Source organism: Spea bombifrons, chromosome 1, assembly GCF_027358695.1.
Source record: "Spea bombifrons isolate aSpeBom1 chromosome 1, aSpeBom1.2.pri, whole genome shotgun sequence".
NCBI classification, from domain to species: Eukaryota; Metazoa; Chordata; class Amphibia; order Anura; family Pelobatidae; genus Spea; species Spea bombifrons.
Genome location: NC_071087.1, coordinates 59,727,004 through 59,747,843, shown reverse-complemented (window position 1 = coordinate 59,747,843; position 20,840 = coordinate 59,727,004). Strand labels below are relative to the sequence as shown.

Sequence of the window (20,840 nt, the reverse complement as noted above, 5' to 3'; positions counted from 1 at the left end):
TTTACAGAAATATATACTTTTGTGGGTATTTTTGGTTTATTTGTTTAAAAATAGAGTTGCAATCCCATCATACCTAATGTAAAAAATCTACGGCTTTGTAAAACATAATGTACACCTTATGGTAAGTTCCCTATAAGTGCTAATTTTGTGAGGAAAATATAAAAACATTTTTTTTTTTCAGGTTTTCGTCAATTTCTCATCCTACATTTTCAGCTAACTATGGTTTCAAAAGAAAGCCCTCTCTCTCCTTTAAAAAACAATATATAGTTTACTTGGGTACACTATTCGAAGGAAAGGGGAATAAATGCTGAACCGGCATAACGCAAAAATTGCCAAATTGCTCCAGGATTTGAGGTACCAAAAACCCCTGGGACTGAAGGGGTTAATATGGGGTATAACAACAACAAAAACAGGCATTTATATAGCGCTTTTCTCCCAGTATACTAATACTTACTCTGTAAGAAGTAACTGTAGTTTTATCAACGAGTTTCTAATGCAGGCTAAATTGTTAAAATTTGAAAAAGGAACAGTTATCCTAATAAATGGTTTCAATAAGCTTTTCAGTGAAGATAGGGACACTCTGGATGAGATCACATGAATATTGTAGCCCATGGAACCAGCGTAGCTAAGTGAAAGGGGCCTTGACTGGGTGAGGAGGTGGGCTTAGGATAATGGCGTTACAGGACATTGGTTAGGGGACTTTGGGAGGTCCTGTATAAATAGGTCCCTCCATTTTTAATTAGTTTTTCTTACCTGAATTTCCCACCCTCCCTCCCTGCCTGTTATTAGTAGGATGATTGAGGGTCAATGGCGGGGCTGGTCAGTGTAAGGTGGGGTGGACAGGGGAGGGCTGGCAGCCTAAGGCCTGGGGGGCAAGTCTAGTCAAGTGGCCCGTTGTGCCACTGAATCAGCCCACAATCCATGCCCATCTTTTTCTGATTTTCTAACGCATATTGATGTAATGTGATGGGATTGGGAGTACATCAGTACAATTTAAAAAAAAGTAATCATACATGTAATGCCTGAAGCCACAATTTAGTGCCACTTATCCTTTTTAATAAAATATGCAGATTGAAATAGAGTAAATAACACAAAACCGTCACTTTTCCTCCCAGTGATTTCTGGGCCTAGAAAGTTTTGTCCTCTGAAGTGACTACAAAGTTAGGAGAGCATTTTATCTCTGGATAAACAAAAATTACCCAAACACACACCAGCAACACCGACACACCAAACACACACACCAGGACAACACCGACACACACACACACACCAGGACAGGCTCTGCAACATGGACACACCAAACACACACACCAGGACAGGTTCTGCCACACCGACAGCCAAACACACACACCAGGACAGACCCTGCAACACTGACACAGCAAACACACACACCAGGACAGGTTCTGCCACACCAACATCCAAACGCACACATCAGGACAGTCTGTGCCTATGCCCTATCTTTGAACCCGGCCACTCCAATTTACCCCATGAAACCATTCATTATTTTTTTTTTTTTAATTAGACACCCCTTGGGTATTTGAAATGCTTTTATTTTAACTCTTTCCATGTCAAGGAAGATACTGTGCTAATTTTAGCACTTGCTATTTTAATAATTTATTATTTTGTATTTTATTCTTTTTGGACTTTTTTAACATTTTCCTGGAACTGGATGATGCCTCTGATGGTGACATCACTGCATAATTATTTTTAAATGGGTTATACTCTCCCAAGAAGAGTGGGCAAAAATTAATCGACAACGATCGCAACAGGTGGCACAACCAGTTATTAGGTTAAGGGGGCAATTTGTTTTTCACATGGGTGATTTAGATTTTGATTAACTCTTTACCTTCAATAAATTGAATTTAAATTGGGATGAATGCTGCATGCTGGGCTACCTGGGACAAGTAAGGAAACACAAAGTGAGAATTCTTACCTGGGAATTCCTTTTCCTTGTCCATTTCTAAGGTGGCACAGGAGAAGAGAAGGCTCCGCCTACCAGGTAGGGCAGGAGACACTATAAAAAAAGGAGACCTCCCCCTTCCTCCCCAGTGTGGTTAAAAAGATAGACTCAGACAAACAATAGCCAAGCAAAAGCAAATTTAATGGGTGGGAGAAAAAGTGTGCCACCTTGGAAATGGACAAGGAAAAGGAATTCCCAGGTAAGAATTCTCACTTTCCTTGCCATTCCAGGTGGCACAGGAGAAGAATTAGCAAGATAGGGAGGGAAGGATTCCAGTCTGCAGGACATGACGACCAAATTGAGACTCGTCAGAGAGATAAAGATTCAGCCTGTAGTGCCTTACGAATGTATGGATCGACCTCCAGGTCGCTGCCTTGCAAATGAGAGACGGATTCACCCTGGAGAGTTCAGCCCAGGAAGTCGAGACAGATCTGGTCGAGTGTGCCTTCAGGCCGGAGGGAGGTACTCTTCCCATGGAGCATATGGTGATAGCGTCTTTAAGCCAGCGACTAATGGAAGCCCTGGACACTGATCTGCCCTTGCGGGTCCCCGCAAAGGACAGAAAGAGGGAGTCTGATTTCCTCCAAGCAGACGTACGAGAGAGATAAGACAGGATACACCTCCGCAGGTCTAGCGAGTGGAGTTCCAGCTCTTTCGGATTTTTGGGATCCGGACATAAGGTAGGTAAGACGATATCCTGATCCGAATGGAAAGTTGAAACCACTTTAGGGAGAAACTCCGGTGGTAAACGGAGGATAATGCAGTCAGGCAGAATCCGGAGGAAAGGTTCCACTCTGGAGAGAGCCTGGAGCTCACTCACCCTCCTAGCGTAAGTGAGGGCCACTAGGAGGACAACTTTGTAGGTAAGCAGCTTCAGCGAGGTATCATCTAGAGGCTCAAAAGGAGAAGTGGTGAGTTGGTGCAATACGAGATTAAAGTCCCAAGGCGGAACCAACAGACGGAGCCTGGGACGGCAGATCTGAGTGGTCAGGGTCTGCAGGCGCCTGCTTCTGGTGCCACCTTGTTTGGAGAGGTAGGCCACAACGGTGTTGTTGTCGAGAGGATCCTGATAGACTTGCGGCGCAGGATTGGAGACCAGAACCTTAGAGCCCTCCAGACCGCCAACAGTTCTAGAAGATTGATGTGCAGCTTTGATTCTTGAGGAGACCCAGTTTCCTGATGGGAACATGTAAATAGGCATCCCGAAGGTCTATCCGAAACCTGTTGTATTTTATGCAGGTGTTCACCGACTGTAGGTTGATGATCAGCCTGAATTTCCCCGATGGCTTTGGCACGACAAAAACGTGGGAGTAGGTTCCCTCTCCTATTTCTCGATGAGCAACCGGAACCAGAGCCCTCTCGTGGATGAAGTCGTTGAGTGTGGAGAAAAACCCTGATCTTTTCCAAGGATCTGCAGGGGGCATGGACAGCAGGAACTTCTGGGCAGATAGGTGAGTAAGCTCCAATGCATAGCCTTGCTTGATGATGCGAAGAACCCAGGGGTCTGAAGTTATCTCTTCCCAGGCATGAATGAAAAAGGTTAACCTGCCCCCTACTCGAAGCGGGCTGGCATCAGAACTTCCCTGCTTTACCGTCCTTGCCTCTTCCTATACCTCTCTGGAATCTACCTCTTGCGTAGGGTTTACCCCGAAAGGACTGGTAGTCTTGATTGGAGGATGAAGGCCTGTAGGACTCTCTGTCTCTCAGAGCTCTGTAATAATTTGACCAGAAATGAGGTAGTCCTCTCCTCTGAGGTAACCAGTGCTTGTCCCCCGTAGTGGACTCCAGAATTGTATCTAGATCGCTGCCGAAGAGGTGGTTCCCCTGGAATGGAATGCTGCACAGCTTATGTTTTGAGGCATTATCTGCAGCCCACGATTTAAGCCAGAGAGCTCGTCTAGAAACTGCCGATAGCGCGGTGGCTTTAGCAGAAGAACGAACTGATTCAATAGAGGCATCGGATATGAAATCAACTGCTAAGCAGGTGTCAGACAAGTTTCTTGCAACCTGCTCAGCCCCTGGAATAGCTGCGAGGTCTTCCACCGCCTGTTGGAGCCAGACTTTAATTGCTCTAGAAGTTGACGCAATGGCAATAGCTGGACGAAAGTTCGCCGCCGCGGCTTTAAATGATCTTTTGGCGGCATTTTCAGCCCTCCTGTCCATGGGATCCTTGAAATGGGACGGGTCTTCCTAAGGAGTGGCTGTTTTTTTTGTGGCCTTGGCTATTGCGGCATCCACCTTCTGAACTTCCCAGGCATCAGAATCCCTATTATCAAAAGGAAAAAGCTTCTTGATTCTGGAGGATGTGAAGAATCTCCTGTCGGGGTATTTCCACTGCTCCGTCATAATGGCAGAAAGTGAATCGTGTACTGGGCTTCCAGTCTGCGGCTTCCTAAAGTGACCCTGAAAAGGATCTGGTTTTGAAGCTGGTAAGTCATCCTGTAGGTTCAGAGTAGATCTGACAGCAGAGATGAGTTTCCCTGTTTCTTCAACTGGGAAGAAAAATGTTTCCTCTTTAATCTCCCCCTCTTCATCCGAGGACTGGGGGTCATTCGAGTATCTGGAAGGAAAACAGGTGGACCTTGCTGGTACGGATGTTGCTGGGGCACCTGAGTGGAGCTTGCCATGGCTCGAAAACAGTCAAAGGTAGACTGAAGTTCCCCCTTCAACCAGGAGGTAAATTCGGACGTGGAAACCTCTTTAGGCCGAGAGCAGGAGCTGCATATTTTGGCCGATGGGTCATGCAGAGTCTTTTTGCAAGACGAGCAGGCTTTGTGTTTCGTTTTCCCCACAGATTTCTTATGTGGGGAGGCCTCAGGAGGGATGTCCGGATTTTTGTCTGACATGACAGAGAAAAAACACAAAGATATAAGCACAGAAAGCAAATGAAAATAATACAAGGAAATCTCCCTCCAAAATCTCCCTCCAAACAGAGAGGCCCAACACCTACTTGAAAAGGCAAAATACAGTCCAATATAAGCAAAAAACAGAGAGCAAAGAAAGATCTCACCCATTCTGGCGTTCTTATAGAGGCATTTAGGTGTACGGGACAGGAATCTCTGCAAAATTTACCTCCCGTGACCTGCCCGTAGCGTCGGAAGTGATGCAGCAGTGTAAACCCCGGAAGTATACAAGACCGGGTGGCGCGAACCGGCAGAGCCGGTTAGGGTCTGACCCTGCCGTGCCTCTTCTCTGAGGATCCCCCGGGACGGAAGGAACCGGAGCCCAAGGCGAAACAACCCAGTGAGCCCCCTGGGCTGTGGGCCGGGAACGAGGAGCCTCGTAAGCACCTCCGCGAAGACCGCGGAATTACTGCAGCCGAAGCTGCCGCACAACCCTGGATCCACACAGGATCGCTACCGGGATGCATAAGGAGGACGCCCCCCGGGGCTCCGTGAGAAAAGAAAAAAACGGAGGTAAGCATAGCCGAACCGCTACCTGAGTAAGTGACCCCCAACTCATAAGAGTGCAAAGAGGTTTCCCCTTTTTTACAGCTGAATAAGGAAGGAGCAACTCATGATTTTGTGGGTAGAACTACCCCTAAACACAAAAATAAGCTACACATTCCCTTAAAAACACATCACCTGAGAATTTCAAAGAAACGCCACTAACCAGTCTAGGTGGCTTACTGCAGACACAAATCTAACGGAAACACAAATGCTTGGCACATTTTGGGATGGATACTGCACACCGTTATACCTGGGACAGTAACCAAAACAGGAAAAAAATGTAACTGACAATTGCCCTGGAAGGACCTTTGACTTCCAGGTCATTGCTGTTGAAGACACTTTTTTAACCTGTATGAGTGACCAGGGGCTCGGAGGGCTCTTTCTTGCTATTACTGATCTACTCTGACCTCTGGGCAGACAGCAGCAGCAGTGCCCACGCGATTGCCACGAATGTAGCGGTGGGGACATTTTTTAACTAAGATGTATTCATATATGTAAACGGTCCTCAAGGACCAAGCTTTGTAGGATGCATTTAGTATGTACTTAGACATCAACAGTGCGCTCACTCTTCTATATAAATTACATTCAAAATCACATCACCCACCAAAATCGTCCCACACTATTTGTCCCAACAAGCCAACGTACCTAGTATCTTCTGATGACAGCAATACTGTTAAGATTACTACTTACCCAAGCAGCAGGTAGCCGTGTACCCGTTGCTCTGTCATCCGCGTGGTCTGCAGCCTTCCCGATGCATTCCTTGCACAGTAGGATCTCTTAAATAGACTACATCCAGGGAATATATAGGATTAATGGAGGATGGGCTGAGACTATTTAAGCCACTGGGCCACCTTTCTCAAGATGCTCAGTTGTTGTTAATTGCCTCTGGCTGCAGTTCAGTGCTTGTTCCCTCTGAACTAAAATTTGCCCAGGTAACCCCTCCTAGCCTGCTCCTGCCCTCACCTGTAGGATGCCCCAGTTAATTGTGATATTTCTATAGGAAGAAGGGCTGAGCTAGCCCTGTAAAATGTATTTCGATGGGTGAGGAGACCTTTGATTACACATTAACTTATACAGGGCAACCAGCTCTTACCAGAGAAGCGGGGTAAACGCTTTTTAATGAATAGTGAAGTAAGGGAGTCGACACCACAACTCTACCATCTATTCACTATTTAGTAAACCTCATTTTATTCTTGTATAAGTATTAATCAAGTGGTTCAATTTTGTGTTGGTTTGGCAATTTATCTGTTGGAAGTTTATCTTTAACCATATTAAAGTTCAATACAACATTCAGATGTTTAAAAACAATTGTGAAACTAAAATTATCAAAGTAGTTTATTCTTCAGATTCAGTAGCTAAACATTGGCACATTTACAATAGGTTTTCTCAACCTGTAGTATGCATTACTAGGGGTAATTCTAGTGGGACATAGTAACATAGTTCATAAGGTTGAAAAAAGACCAAAGTCCATCAAGTTCAACCTATATACATATTGTGTCCCTACTGTGTTGATCCAGAGGAAGGCAAAAAACCCTTATGAAGCAGATGCCAATTGCCCCATACCAGGGGGAACATTCCTTCCCGACTCCAAATATGGCAATCAGAATAAATCCCTGGATCAACGTTCTGTCCCTATTAATCTAATATCCATAACTTGTAATATTATTGCTTTCAAGAAACACGTCCAGGCTCCTTTTAAACTCTTTTATTGAGTTTACCATTACCACTTCCTCTGGCAGAGTTCCATAGTCTCACCGCTCTTACTGTAAAGAACCCCCGTCTGTGCTGGTGTAGAAACCTTCTTTCCTCCAGCCGTAGAGGATGTCCCCTTGTTATAGATACAGTCCTGGGTATAAATAGGTCCTGGGAGTGATCTCTGTACTGCCCCCTTATATATTTATACATAGTTATTAAGTCCCCCCTAAGCCGTCTTTTTTCCAAACTAAATAACCCTAATTCTGATAATCTTTCTGGGTACTGTAGTCCTTCCATTCCCCTTATTACTCTGGTTGCCCATCTTTGAACCCTCTCCAGCTCCACCATATCTTTCTTGTACACTGGTGCCCAGTACTGTACACAGTATTCCATGTGTGGTCTGACTAGTGACTTGTACAGTGGTAGAATTATTTCCTTGTCGTGGGCATCTATGCCCCTTTTGATGCACCCCATGATTTTATTTGCCTTAGCAGCAGCTGCCTGACTCTGGTCGCTACAGGTAAATTTACTGTTAACCAAGACTCCTAAGTCCTTTTTCATGTCAGTCGTCCCCAGTGTTTTCCCATTTAATACATATTCCCAGCCTGGATTTTTCATCCCCATGTGCATAACCTTACATTTATCTGTGTAAGGGGACCAAGCAGTACTTTGTGTATTCGAATTAAGAAAATAAAAAGGTATCTTGCATGAGTTACTAAGTGACAGTGCTAGATAAAATATACGTGAGACAGTGTCCAAAATAATAAATAAATGTATCTAGCCTATCTTTTCCCTGTTTCCTCGTTATCTTTCTCTGTCAGCATTTACGCTTAGCATTTCTACCTCTTTGCCATCCTTCCTCACCTCTCCCTTCAGGTGCCTAAGGAAAAATCTTGCTTGAATAAATTGACTTCATTTGGTTAAGAAACAAAGGTTGATAAACACTTCATTAACAAACAGATATAACAGAGTGTCCTCTTCTTCATATTTGTAAGTGTTACCCCATTCCATTTGTCATTTCTTTCATATATATATATATATATATTTATTAATAGCATGTGCTGCTGTTAGAAACCACTTTCACATGTACACACATACCTTGTTAAGTTAAGTTATTTGTAGGTATTGGTTCATTCAATTTATTCAGTGCTCAGGAAACCAGGCAGTGAATTTCATAGTTTCTTAAGAATATTTAATATTTACACAAAGAAAAAAAATACACACAAAACAGTGCTGTCCGAAGAGGAGGTAAAGAAAAAAATACAGAATTAAATACATACAGCATACTTAAAACACAAAACAATGGAATTATCTAAATTTGACTAAATGCAAACTTCTATAAAAAAAAAAAAACAGTATGTCTTGAATTAGCTCCATTAAGCTTTTTAGTTAGCCCACATAGCTGTATTCCTAATTAGCTGAAGGGAAGAGTCCAAAAACACGTGTTCATTTTTTTTTTTTTTTTGAGGTGGGGTGTAAATTTCTAAAGTTTACATTGGATCTGTCACTTTCGACATTTCTTGCGCAACAACATACTCTTAGAAAATGAAGATCTTGGGTTTTATTTTAAGCTTGTGTAATGCCTGTGCAGAGCTTGGCTTTCTTGTCAAACTACTGACCTCATGTCTTATCAGGCTGCCAAGATATATCTGCTTGGGGTAAAAATAAAATTAACAAGGAGACAATCATGCAAATCAGCTCAAGATGAATGCCCTTAGCATGGTTAACATTTGGGAACAGGAACCAGCTAAAACTCCACAGGTCGGTTTACCTTTTCACTTGTACCATTATAGAACAATTTAACAGCACCTATATTATATGAGTATACGCATGATCATCCACCTGAAATGTCCCTTTCAAGGACCATTGTCAAAGATATTTATTGTACAGTCAACATCATGCTAACATGGGTAATTATACATGGTACACAATACAGTTAAAGCATTCTGTTCTTATTTAACTGGTACACACCAAGTTTGAACTGCGATTAAACAGCATGTTGAGTGCAGCATATTTTTCAAGTGAATAGCCATTTATTTTGCACATACCATAACTTCATACCATATGGAGAGCTTAACTTTTTATCCTATGGGCACTGTAAACCCCAAGAAGCTGGCATTTCCATCATCTTGGCGCCACAGGAATGAAGATGGAGTTATATGCCAACTACAGCACCGAGGCGTATCACCAGGCATGTACATATGAAACAAGATCATACATTTGAAGATAGAATCAAGACTCACATTGCTCTACTTTTAAGGTAATCAAAATTCATAATTAAAATATTAATGAATAAATGTACTATACACTATTCCAAAAGCAAGAAAAAACCCTCACACTATCAATGATTTAACAAAGCAATTTAACATGCTACTTTTGTGGAGAGAGAAAAACAAAGATTTAAGCATTGTTAGTCAACAAGGCCACCTACTCCTTTTCTTTGTACATACGGTGTATCACGTGGAACGTCTGTAGACCAAACTGAGCATTGCTATTTTAGCATATTAATAATAAATGTCAAACTTTGCAAAGTCCTGGACCCAGAGCATGATGGCAGAGAGAGATGGGTTTTGCTTCAGATCCTGTGTTGTATCAGAGGATATGCTTGTTGAGGGCTGCAGTAGACCTGTACAAGATAGGGACATTTCGTTTACCATCAACATACTAGAATTTTTTTGGCTAGCATACTTTAAAACAGCATCAGTGTAGGTAATGTGTTATTTCTACTCACAGGTCTTATACTTCCTCTGTTTCCTGCTCTTTTGTATCTTCCTCATCCTCTTCATCCTCAATATCTTTATCCACTGGAGCACTGCCATCCTTCGAGATCTCTTCTACATGGGCAAGCATGTCAGCCATGAGAGCTTCCTCTAGTTTCTTCCTTACTTGTTGCACAAGTTCTTCCTGCTTCCTGCAAAGGGATAAACTTTGGTAAATTGGGTCCATGGAACTTTTTTTTTTTCTTTTCATGTTTTTTTGATAAGACATTTTCCATGTCATTAGACACCAATATGTCAGTAAAAACTAGAGAAAATTAAAAATTGAGTGTTGGGCATTCAATTCTGTCCCCTCCATTCATGTCCATTCCAAATAATATCACTTTACTGTACAGTGTGGGAACCTGTAACACCACAACTCCCACTCAGCTTTTCTATCAACGAATAAAAGTAATGCAAATTAGAGCCCTGCGCGGGACTGTTTTTTTTAAGCCCGCTCCCGCTGAATTTCTGACCATTACCGCTGGCTCCTGCAACATGTGTCCAATCCCGCCCACCCCCTTACCTGAACTGCAGATTTCCTGCGCAAACCTGCAAGGCTGCCTTCGCGTTGCTCGCACACAGCGTCTCTTCTCTTGTTCCGCCCAGGAACCCAGTAGAGTCACGGGAAGAGACATAAAATCACGTGACTCCGTTGGGTTCCGGGACGGAACAAGAGAAGAGACGCTGTGTGCGAGCAACGCGAAGGCAGCCTTGCGGGAGCACTCTTCTATTCTTTGGGCTGTTATAAAAATGTATTTTATCTATGCATTCATAGTTTAGCTCAAAAGGTGGTAATTCCAAAAAACATCATCACTGTATGCAAACCCTAAGAGTGGAAGGAGAGGCCTTATTAAACACTAATCTACACAAATCAGCCAGAAATCCTAAACTTGTAGTGCCACCACCACGGCAAGGGATTCTGGTTAAGCATATGCAAATAAGGTTAACAATGATCACTATTTACACTTTCTACATGGGCCCCATGGAATAAATGCCTGCTGTACTAGACAACCTTTAAACAAAGCCCAGGACAGAGGTGCAGAAGCCAGATAACCACTCACGGACAGCCGCTTTGTCCTTAATGGGAGCTCATTAGCATGAGGTTGGTTACTGACTTTCTGCTTGAGGCAGTATGAGAAGGACACACAACGGTGGGAGTAAAGGTGATTGGAAAACCCAGCCACTTAAAATAAGGGGGTAGAAGAGGCAATATTAAACACACCAGCCAGAAATTCTTGCAGTGCTGACATTTATTTGGAGTTAATACTATTGAGCTAAACTAGATATGTAGAGATACCATCTTATATGAACAACCCTTTGCATTCAACAGATTCCTTCACAGGTGTACATCACACCAGCAATGGCTTTTAGGGGTCATTACCTGATGTCCTCATCCGTCACCATAAAGGCTTTGCAGAGGGGCTGGGAAGTGTTCAGCCAGACTCCAGGGTTCTTCTCCACAGCTGCAGAAAGCTGGCCAGTAATTGGCATGGTGCTCGTGTGCAAGGCACTAGCAATAGCAGAGAGAAGAGTCTCATCTGTGCACCCAGGACCCACACCTGTAGCAGGATGCAAGTGCAGCTTTTAACTTAATGTATGCAGTAATCAAAATACAAACAGCTAAATTAGAAGTCCTTCTGCAGGGACCTTGACACCGCTATGGTTGTCCTGTTACTGCCTGAGACAGCTTATTCGTACTCTAAGGCTGAGATGTTGGGTCAACTTCCTCACTTCACTATTCATTTTGAAGCACCAACACTGGCAAGAGCGGCTGAGCTTGCCCTATATAATGCATAATTCAGAGGGTGAGTAGAAATCCCACTGATTTATATATACAGTATACACAGTTAACAGGTAGGAATATGCAAGTTGTTGCTTCTGGAAGTGTCATAATTGTAAAACCACACTTCTCAATTATTTTTCAGGAGTATCTGACATCTAGGAATAAGGTAAGAATACCTTATAAGTGAGAAGATAGAGAAAATAACCCAGACTTTTTATGACACTAAAAATTCCTTGCGCACATTGCCACAGTTACCTTGCAACCCTTTAGGTAATTCCATTGTCTTCACCAACTCTTCTGCTATATCAAAAGCATTTAATCCACTAAGCTTCTTCTCCCAGAAAAGCTAGTGAAACAAAAGAATGGATGTTTTAGTTGAGAAAATGCTTTGGAGGCCATTCTCAGAGCAGAGCAATGCATAAAAAATGTCTCACCTGGCGTGGTTGGTCAACCGCTTTTTGTGGATCACTCTTCACCTTATTTGTAGGGTGGTTGGTCACCTTAGTGACAGGCTGTTTAAAGATGGAGGCTGTCTGCCTGACAGGCAGTGAAGTATTCAGATCAGGTTTACCCTATAGAGAAGAAAAAAAAACAAACAAGAAAGAGGCGACTGAGTTTAGTACTGCCAGTTTGACCCTGTCCACAAACCCCCATCACACACACACCGCTAAAATTACCTTTGCTTGGTTTAATCCATCATATCGCAAACGTTGGCGGTTCTTGTTGATTTTGCTCATCAACATTTTTCCGGTACGAAAGTCAAAAGTGCTGAGATCCATGGAGTTTCCAAGGTAACGTGCCAGCTGTGGCTTGCTGCGGAACTTCTTCCCACTGGGGCTGAAATTCAGAACGGACATTTCAGGAAGACATAAAGCACCACTCTTTCTTCAGCAGTAGGCTTAGCATTTGTATGCCACACAATTATCAATAGTGGATTCATCTGGCAATAATATAACAGTAACCAGTGTTCTACTTAAAGCAAATATGATGGAATAGAATTGTGGAAGGGTCACTTTTTCATCCAAACGATCAGTGGAATATTATACATTACATGAAAACACATATGAGATTGCACACATACAAACACCAATCATAACAGGGTTCATATCACTATGGATTGAGCAATTCACAAAGGAACTATAAATAGGCATCAATAACAAAAACAGTTCAGAATATAGAGCAACATAGTGAATGTCAACATTACTTCTCGATCTGCCATCACTCTAAGTAACCGCTTTGAACTAAACCGAACAACCTACAAACATTCTAAAGTGCCAACTAAAATAAAAATAATTCGATTAAAAAAAAAAATCTCATCAGTTTATTTCACCAGGAGGTAAAGCTGTCACAAACCATCAAAATCCTTAAAGAAGAGACTGAAAATGCCATACTCACTAAATTACATCCCTTCTCACCCATTGCTCCATATTCTCATCTAACTTCACGCTCTTTATCTGACCCTTTGCCACCTTCAGTCCACCCTATCCCCTGCTCTTTCCACCTGACTAACCCTGCTATCACTTTCCCTCTTCTTCCAGTCACCATCTCACTTTCTGATCCACCGCTGTTGTATGCACCATTGTTACAATCCTGTCTTTTCCCCAAAAAGTTCTCCTTCTAATCATCCACCAACTGCCACATTATAACACGAGTCACTCTCTTGCATCACCTCCTCTGACTTTGATCTCCCTTTTCGACCCCCCATTACAGTCTCTACTAATCTGGCCTTGTCTTCTGCCCTCGTGCAAGCTATGATCCCGAATCCAAGATCATCAATATACTTTCGCTGGCCCTGCAAACTCTTCTCCGATTCATTCTAAACTCCCCTTTGTCCCAACTACCTCGATTCACGAGCGCCCTAACCGTGCCCAAGCTCCTACCAGTACTCGCTCGCTCGTTGTGTAAATGACACGCTAGCCTCCTGACCATGCATTAATGTGTACAGGCTTTGCCGCCACAAAAAAAAGTGTTATTTAAGAAAAAAAAAATCTGCAAGGAACATGGAGCCTGTCAGAACTAGGATTTTTTTTAAAATGAATAACGCACAAAAAAACCCGACTCGATTGTTCTTTTAAACTACCGTCCTGTATAACGCATTTTTATGCATAAAACGCAACCTGGTTACCGTATCTAAGCCTTCGCAACCCACAACCGTTAACAAATACCAATTCTGCCCCACATTTGCAACTGCACACCCGAGAGCTTAATTACACAATTGATCTTTTTATCCTCCTCTCACGCTGCATCCTTGAGCATAGTCCCTACTCAACTCCCACCGGTAGCCAAATGTGCTTCAGCCCCCCCTCCCAATTTACCTATAGTAATAAACATCGCTCTTTCCGGCGGATAGGCCAGATCGCCGTGTAACCTCTTCCTTTTTCCAGCCTTGCGGCAGAGCTGAACATTCCCAACGTTTCCTCTCCATCCCGCACAGTGAAAATACCGTCGTCTATACCGTGTATCCCTCCGCCGACCGGAGCCTGTACTGATTGGATCCATTCGCCGTAGATTTAGGTTTGCTGATTGGCGGACATCGCACAATGGGGAGGGCGGGAGATTGTTTTTACGACATTGTTTTAGAGAGACCGGAGTTCTAAATTCTAGAGAGCGATACAAAACAGTTGGCGGAAGTTCTCGGAAAGATACCCAGACCCACGGCGGCCCGATACAACGGCTAATTGCACGGTGGACAAGACTGATGTACATATCGGCTACAATCACATATAAAACGTATGTTATTTTAGTCGAACGGTACTGTTGCATTGTATTGTATTGTTTGTATTTGCAACTCCGACATACAAGCGGAAACACGTGACAACTGTGGCCATATTAAAATTCAGAAACGCAATACTGTACTGTACGGAAATGTACCGTTTTAATTAAATTTTCAGGATAATATTATCAGTAACCCCCCCTCCCCCTGTAATTTAATAATTCATAGTATTTTTATTTAATTTGAGATCATCTCTAAATTAGTTTGGTTCACATTCATAGGAAGAAAGACGTTTCCTTTATAAAATACAGTGTGTAGATTACTTCATGGCCGAAAAATAAATAGAGCTGTCACTTTTGTATTCATTTTTAATAAGATACAATTCTATGACTCCTGCTCGAAGACAGCGATGGCAATAATCAATATGGGTGCTGAGGCCTTTGATATGTAAAGAGGGGGCCACTGGTTATCAGCAGGGTTCAATTAACCAATTGTGCATATTTGTATCCCCTTAATACCAATGGGCATAAGGAATTCTAGGGGACCCTTGTGGTCGCTACCTGGAGTGACAACGTGCACCATATGCAATATGGCATCGGACACCTGCTTTAAAAGATCTGAAACGGTGTTGCTGAAATGGCCGATAGCATGGCCAGCGACACCGAAAACTCACTTCAGAATGCACCGTGAGCGTTATAGCGTCACGCAAGATGGCTGTGTCCTATAAAAATTAACCAATTCCACAGAGTCTCTGAGAGACCCTCCTAAGAACCCTGAGCTCCCCCTGCAGGTTGAATAAAAGTACTGCATCCAGCCATGCAAGTCAATTGAGCCCCACTTACTAATCACAATATGAGTAGTAAAATATATAAATATATGGTTTGAAGGAGGTAAATTGAATTGGCGGGCTTCAAAGATGTCCCAAACAGGACGCGGGGCAGAATGACCAGATGTCAAAAGTGTGTATCTCCAAAATGTGGCCTATTAGCCCCTAAACAACCCGACAAACCGATGCATGGGTGATATCACTGTTTTTAGAAGATGTTGCTTGAAAGTGACTTTGACAAAGGTTGGTGGTAGAATTAATGAAAATAGGTAAACTTAAAATACCCTGGGGTGTCTAGTTTTCAAAAATATATGGTTTAATGTGGGTAAATTGAAATGGCCAGTTTCAAAGATGTCATGGGAGGACATGGGAGCAGGATTACTAGATTTGGTGAATTCTAAAGATTAAAAAACTCACCATATTTTATATTTTTTTTATAGTAATTTAGATCATATGAAAAAAATAATGGTATCTCAATAAAGCGCTGCTTGTCCTGAAAAAACAATATATTATGTGTGTGGGTGCACTAAATGAGAAAGAAGAAAATTACTGCTATACAACAACACCACAAAAATGTTAAAATAGCCTTTGTGCCAAAGTGTACTACAAGTTAAACAACTCAAGAAGGAAGCTATTGGCCCATTTAAGTCTGAAATTGATAAGTAACAGAATTAAGCCAAGACAGTGCCAGACCATTGATTTTTCTTGTCCGTTATGGTGCCGCAAGACTTACATAAAGCAGAAGTGGTACGAATATTCAAATAGGGATTAAAATCTCAGCCAGATAACTCAGTCACGTGAGTCAAGGAGAAAGCTTGCTGTGGGGTGATATTCAGGAATACATTTTGTCGAATAACATCATAAGTAAGAGTCAACATGGTTTTTATGAAGGGCAGATCATGTCTGACTAGCTTGGATTCTATGAAGAGATGATCACACATATACACCAGAGATTTTCAGTTTATTTGTATTTATTTAGATGTTTATTTAAATAACAATGTACATAAAATAAGTATTTGATACAGCCCCTCAAAAAGATTACTGTACAAAATAAAAGAGATAGGGTAAGGTAATATTTATTATACTTGGATTTAAAACTGGCTTAAATATAGATTTAAAGATTTGTTAATGGTAAATTCTCTAACTGGATAAAAGGGGTAAGTGGAGTTCCTCAAGATCCCAAGCCTCAGTGTTGTTAAATGTCTTTCTTAATGATCGTGCAGTGGGTATTGAAAGCCATGTGTCACTGTTTGCAGATGAAAAAAATAGGTAAGTGAATACAGTCTGAACTAGATGTTACTTCCCTGAGGAGAGATAGGGTCAAAATGAAGGACTGGGCATCCACAAATACAAATGTATATATTTTGGGGAGCATTTTATCAGTTAACTGTAACAAGGGCCAGTAAGATATTGTCATGTGTAAAAAGAGGCATTGACTCTCGAGAGAAAAATAGTTGGTAATATGGGCTAGGAGATTATATTTAGCTTATAAAAGTGATACAGGGATATAATAGTTATAATAGTTAAGGACATCATCTTTTTAAAGCTTGCTGAACCAGTGAGAAATCAGATTTGGAATAATCTTAAAATTAGGCTTGTGATATTTGTCCAAGCTATCAGGAGTAAGCGATTTATGCTTAATGTGAGGGCTATTACACTAGCAGAGAAATTAACCAGATATAAAAATTCCAAAAAAGTTTTTGGTGGCAGTTGAAAAGTAGTATCTAGGACCAAAAAATGATTTTTGAAAGGTAGTTTTTTTTCAGCATTTGTGTAACGTAAGGTAAACTTCTGCTCTAGTCAAATAGATCCCCATCTTTGTTCTACTTTCAACCTACTTAAATGTTCACAGATTTAATTGGGGCAACATTGCCCCATTGGGGCAACATTGCTACTCAGCACTACACCACTACTCTATGATATTTGCTCTATGACAAGAGAATTTGACTAATACAAGACCACCTGCTTAACACTGACCTGCAGCTGCCGCACACATATTTGTTCATGTCAAGGGCTAATACAGTGCCTTCCTGTGATACTGTTTCATTTTAAAATGTAAAAATCTAAGTTTGTTAATTTTAGTGTATTTATAAAAATCATTCCGGCAGCTGCCACCAGAACTATTGGTCCCATGATGAAAGAGTAAATGTAACAGGTGCTCAGTGAAATGGTTGCTACACTTCAAGAGGCCTGAGTGCAAGTTTCAGTGTTTCCCTCTGTTGATGTCATTGCTGACACATCTGCAGGATTATTTAATGTGGCAGAGACAAACCCTGATCAGGTTTCTGATTATTTACCACATACCAGAGGCTGTAATAACTACAAAAAGTGAAGACCAACTACATATTACTGCCCATGGTTTTAGAATGGGATGTCCAAAAAGCTCATATACGTGTGTTGGTTAGTCCACATGCTTGGTTAAATAATGTGTGTGTGTATAGATATATATGTGTATATATATATATATATATATATATAATATACACATACACATACACACACTGGGACTCTAAAGATTTAATTTTAAATGGAATCTTCAATGAACGTTCATATTTGTTTTGCTTTGTTTCGGTCCATTCCAGTCAGCCAGAAAAGAACAATCATCTGCTCTGATGACATAGTAACCTGCGCTGCATCAGCTTCTGGAACGAGTTGTATACACCCAAGTAACTAAGATTCTCATCTTTCTTTACTTGACCCTCTTTAATCTTGATTCTGCTTTCGACATTCTACCTAGGCCGCTCTTGTGACCAGTGATTCACTTATTGCTAAATTCAAGGGCCACCACTTTTTGCTAATCGTTCTGGACCTTCCTGCTGCTTTTGACACCGTGGACAACCCTAGTTTTCTTCCTCAAACCCTTTACAATCTTGGTCTGTGTGACCCTTCTTTTCCTGGTTCACATCCTACCTTTCTGATTGCACTTTCTGCTTCTTTCGTTCCAGTAATAATGCTTCATCCCTTCCACCCTCAATTGGTCTACCCCAAGGGCCACCTCTGACTAGCTTTGCCTAGTTATCTCTGAATAGGATGTGAGAGCTTACTATATGTGAGGAACCAGCTTGCGGTAGAGCACTGAACAAAGTCTGGTTGCAGGTGACTATGAATCATGGGAGCAGAGCTACTAACCTTAGCAATAATTAAACCACACAGATCACACAGCTAGTGAACAGATACCCAGAGGTAACAGTGGGTAAGCAAAAGTTAGTTAATTGCTCACTGTGGCAGGCAGCAGGCAAAATATTAATCCTAAAGCAGCCCAAGCTCAATATGGCAAGCAGCAACCAAAAGGTTAATCCAGAGACGGTCCAGTGTTAATATGGCAGGCAGCAAGCAAAAGGTTGACAAAGGCTGGTGGTAAAATTAGTGCATGGAAAGGGTTAAAATACCCTGGGGTGTCTAGTTTTCAAAAATATATGGGTTGATGTGGTAAAGTGAACTGTCTGGCTTTAAAAATACCCAAAATAGCACATGGGGCGGAATGACCAGATTTGGAAAAAATGGTTTTGAAATAGCAAAACGTTACTTGTACTTATTGCCCAATACTTTGCAGAAAGAAAAAAAACATTGTGTATTTCTAAACTCAAGACAAATAGGAGATTCTATTTAGAAGGTTTTTTCATCAGCTTTTATAGATGAGTAAAATATTTTTCAAATGAAAATGAGAAAAGGTGGCTATTCTTAAAATTTTCATATTTTATTTTTTTTACAGGAAATTAGATATTATCAAAAAATGGTATCTGAAGAATATATAACTAGTGTGGGTTCACTAAATGAGAGAGGAGAAAACTACAGCTAAACACGAGCACCACAAAAGTGTGCAGCCTTGGTCACAAAGGATAGAAAAGCATAAAAAAAACAGCCTGGTCCTTAAGGGGTTACACCCACCACAACATTTCAAAATTCTGATGGGAACCTACAATTTATTAATTGCTCCACCACATGTAATTTATTAGATCACATGTAAATCAATGGTTTAATTTGTTTAGATCTCACTATTGTATATACTGTCAGTCATAAGATACAGTAACATTATGGTGCTGAATGTTTGACATGTTTACACTTTTTATTAGCATAGTCATATGCTAATCTCCATTATCAAGTCTTCTTTTTAAAAAGGAAGTATCCAATCCATATTGAGGTGTGCGTGACCAATGAAATTTTTCATCACAGGTAGGAGGAGCTTCCGGTATGTAATGTGACACAGCCATTTTGGGGCTAATATACTGAGATTGGGTGTTGTGTCTTTTTGGGAGCTACTGCAGGCACCTTCTCCCCTTTTGCAGGGGAGGTAGGTGTAAATGCTTGTGTTATTTTAGGTTCACTGGTCAGTTACTTTATAGGTATTGTTTTTTATAGTAATTATATAGGAATTTCAGCCTTTTATCTAGCTAATGAATTAATAGTTAAGTTTTATTTTGGGCCTTTTGAACTCATCATACACTACCTGCCTTTCATCAACTGAGATCCACCTATTCCCCCACTCCTCTTAGACTGTGTAACTAAACTGCCTTGCTTCTTGCCACATGCTCATTTCTTTGGTGCCCCCTTAATTGTGACCTCTCAATCACCCCTCACGTCCAATCTGTTTAAAAAAAACATTTTCTGCATTTACCCCTTTCTAACACAAGAACTAAGGTTCTTGTTTATGCCATCATTATCTCCTGTCTTTACTACTGCCCCACGACTTGCCCTTTACAGTATCTGCCTGCTGCTAGATTTTCATACCTGTCAATTCTCTGGCTTTCTTTACAATTCTGATTCTTACTTTCAAAGCTTTTCATAGTGGTTGATCTACTAACAATCTGTCATGCACTGATTTCTACTTTTCATGCAAGCCATTGGTCCTTAAAAAAAAATAAGTCCCTGAAAACCCACTTATTTAATAATCCCTACAGGTCAACTCCTTTCCTCTACCTCACCTTAGTCCCTCTCCTGCTTTCAGACGGTATTTATGTCCAATTAATACCCGGCTGTCACGAGAGAATTCCCTGCACCAGGGTGGGGAACTCTGATCTCTGACAGCCGGGGACGGTCTGCGCGATGTACGCAGACAACCCCCGCTGCTAACCGCACCTCCTTCCGGCTGCAGCGGAAGTTGCATAGACGTCTACACGCTGCCCCAGCTACGCAGCGGGGAGTCACAAGCACCGGTAAGTTGGGGGGGCATAAGAGGAGGTTCCAGGTCCCCTGCAGCACTGCGGTCTTTGAGGTCTGATTATAAGACGACCCCGATTAGAAGACGAGGAGTATTTTTCAGAGCATTTGCTCTAGAAAAAAACCTTGTCTTATAATCGAGCAAATACGGTAATTAACGGTGGGCATCATTTATCACAAATCTTTTTGGCCCTCTGGTTGCTAGGTAGCCCCTGGAGCCCTGGAGGGATGATTCACTAGCTTAAAGCATTTTGAGGAGCATGAACATTGACAGTAATATAAATATTAGGACAGTAATGATTTACACAATACCAGGGAGAAAGGAATGGATTCACAGAGATTAATATTAACCCATTACTATGTATGTAAGTGCCTTTGCTCCAAAGCACATTTTAATTATCGCAGGAATGTAAATAGACTAATACTACACTGGATGTTTTACTGTGTGGCCCGCTACAGGATAACATCCCATATAATATGCATACATTGTAACAAATG

General features: G+C 41.6%; 1 protein-coding gene across 3 annotated transcripts; it reads right to left on the bottom strand.

Moving 5' to 3' along the window:
* Window positions 1-8,274: 8,274 nt before the first annotated feature.
* Window positions 8,275-14,202, bottom strand: MBD3 (methyl-CpG binding domain protein 3). 3 transcript variants are annotated; one of them, XM_053461778.1, is made up of 7 exons: window positions 13,962-14,202; window positions 12,324-12,483; window positions 12,081-12,218; window positions 11,902-11,992; window positions 11,245-11,422; window positions 9,836-10,015; window positions 8,275-9,730 (listed from the first exon to the last, which is right to left on the bottom strand). In XM_053461778.1, the coding sequence occupies exons 1-6, from the start codon at window positions 14,069-14,071 to the stop codon at window positions 9,841-9,843; spliced, it is 852 nt and encodes a 283-aa protein (XP_053317753.1). In that variant the 5' UTR covers window positions 14,072-14,202; the 3' UTR covers window positions 8,275-9,730; window positions 9,836-9,840. The 3 variants fall into 3 exon arrangements, with proteins under 3 accessions (XP_053317753.1, XP_053317754.1, XP_053317755.1); XM_053461779.1 differs by lacking the exon at window positions 13,962-14,202 and adding an exon at window positions 13,858-13,945; XM_053461780.1 differs by lacking the exon at window positions 13,962-14,202 and adding an exon at window positions 13,772-13,791.
* Between the last annotated feature and the right edge of the window lie 6,638 nt (window positions 14,203-20,840).

Excerpts from the sequence above, each read along its gene's own strand:
- MBD3 (XM_053461778.1), bottom strand. The coding sequence starts at position 14,071 with ATGGAGAGGAAACGTTGGGAATGTTCAGCTCTGCCGCAAGGCTGGAAA. Across the intron at positions 12,219-12,323 it reads ATGGATTAAACCAAGCAAAG|GGTAAACCTGATCTGAATAC; the intron begins GTAATTTTAGCG and ends TCTTCTCTATAG. Across the intron at positions 11,993-12,080 it reads CGGTTGACCAACCACGCCAG|CTTTTCTGGGAGAAGAAGCT; the intron begins GTGAGACATTTT and ends TTGTTTCACTAG.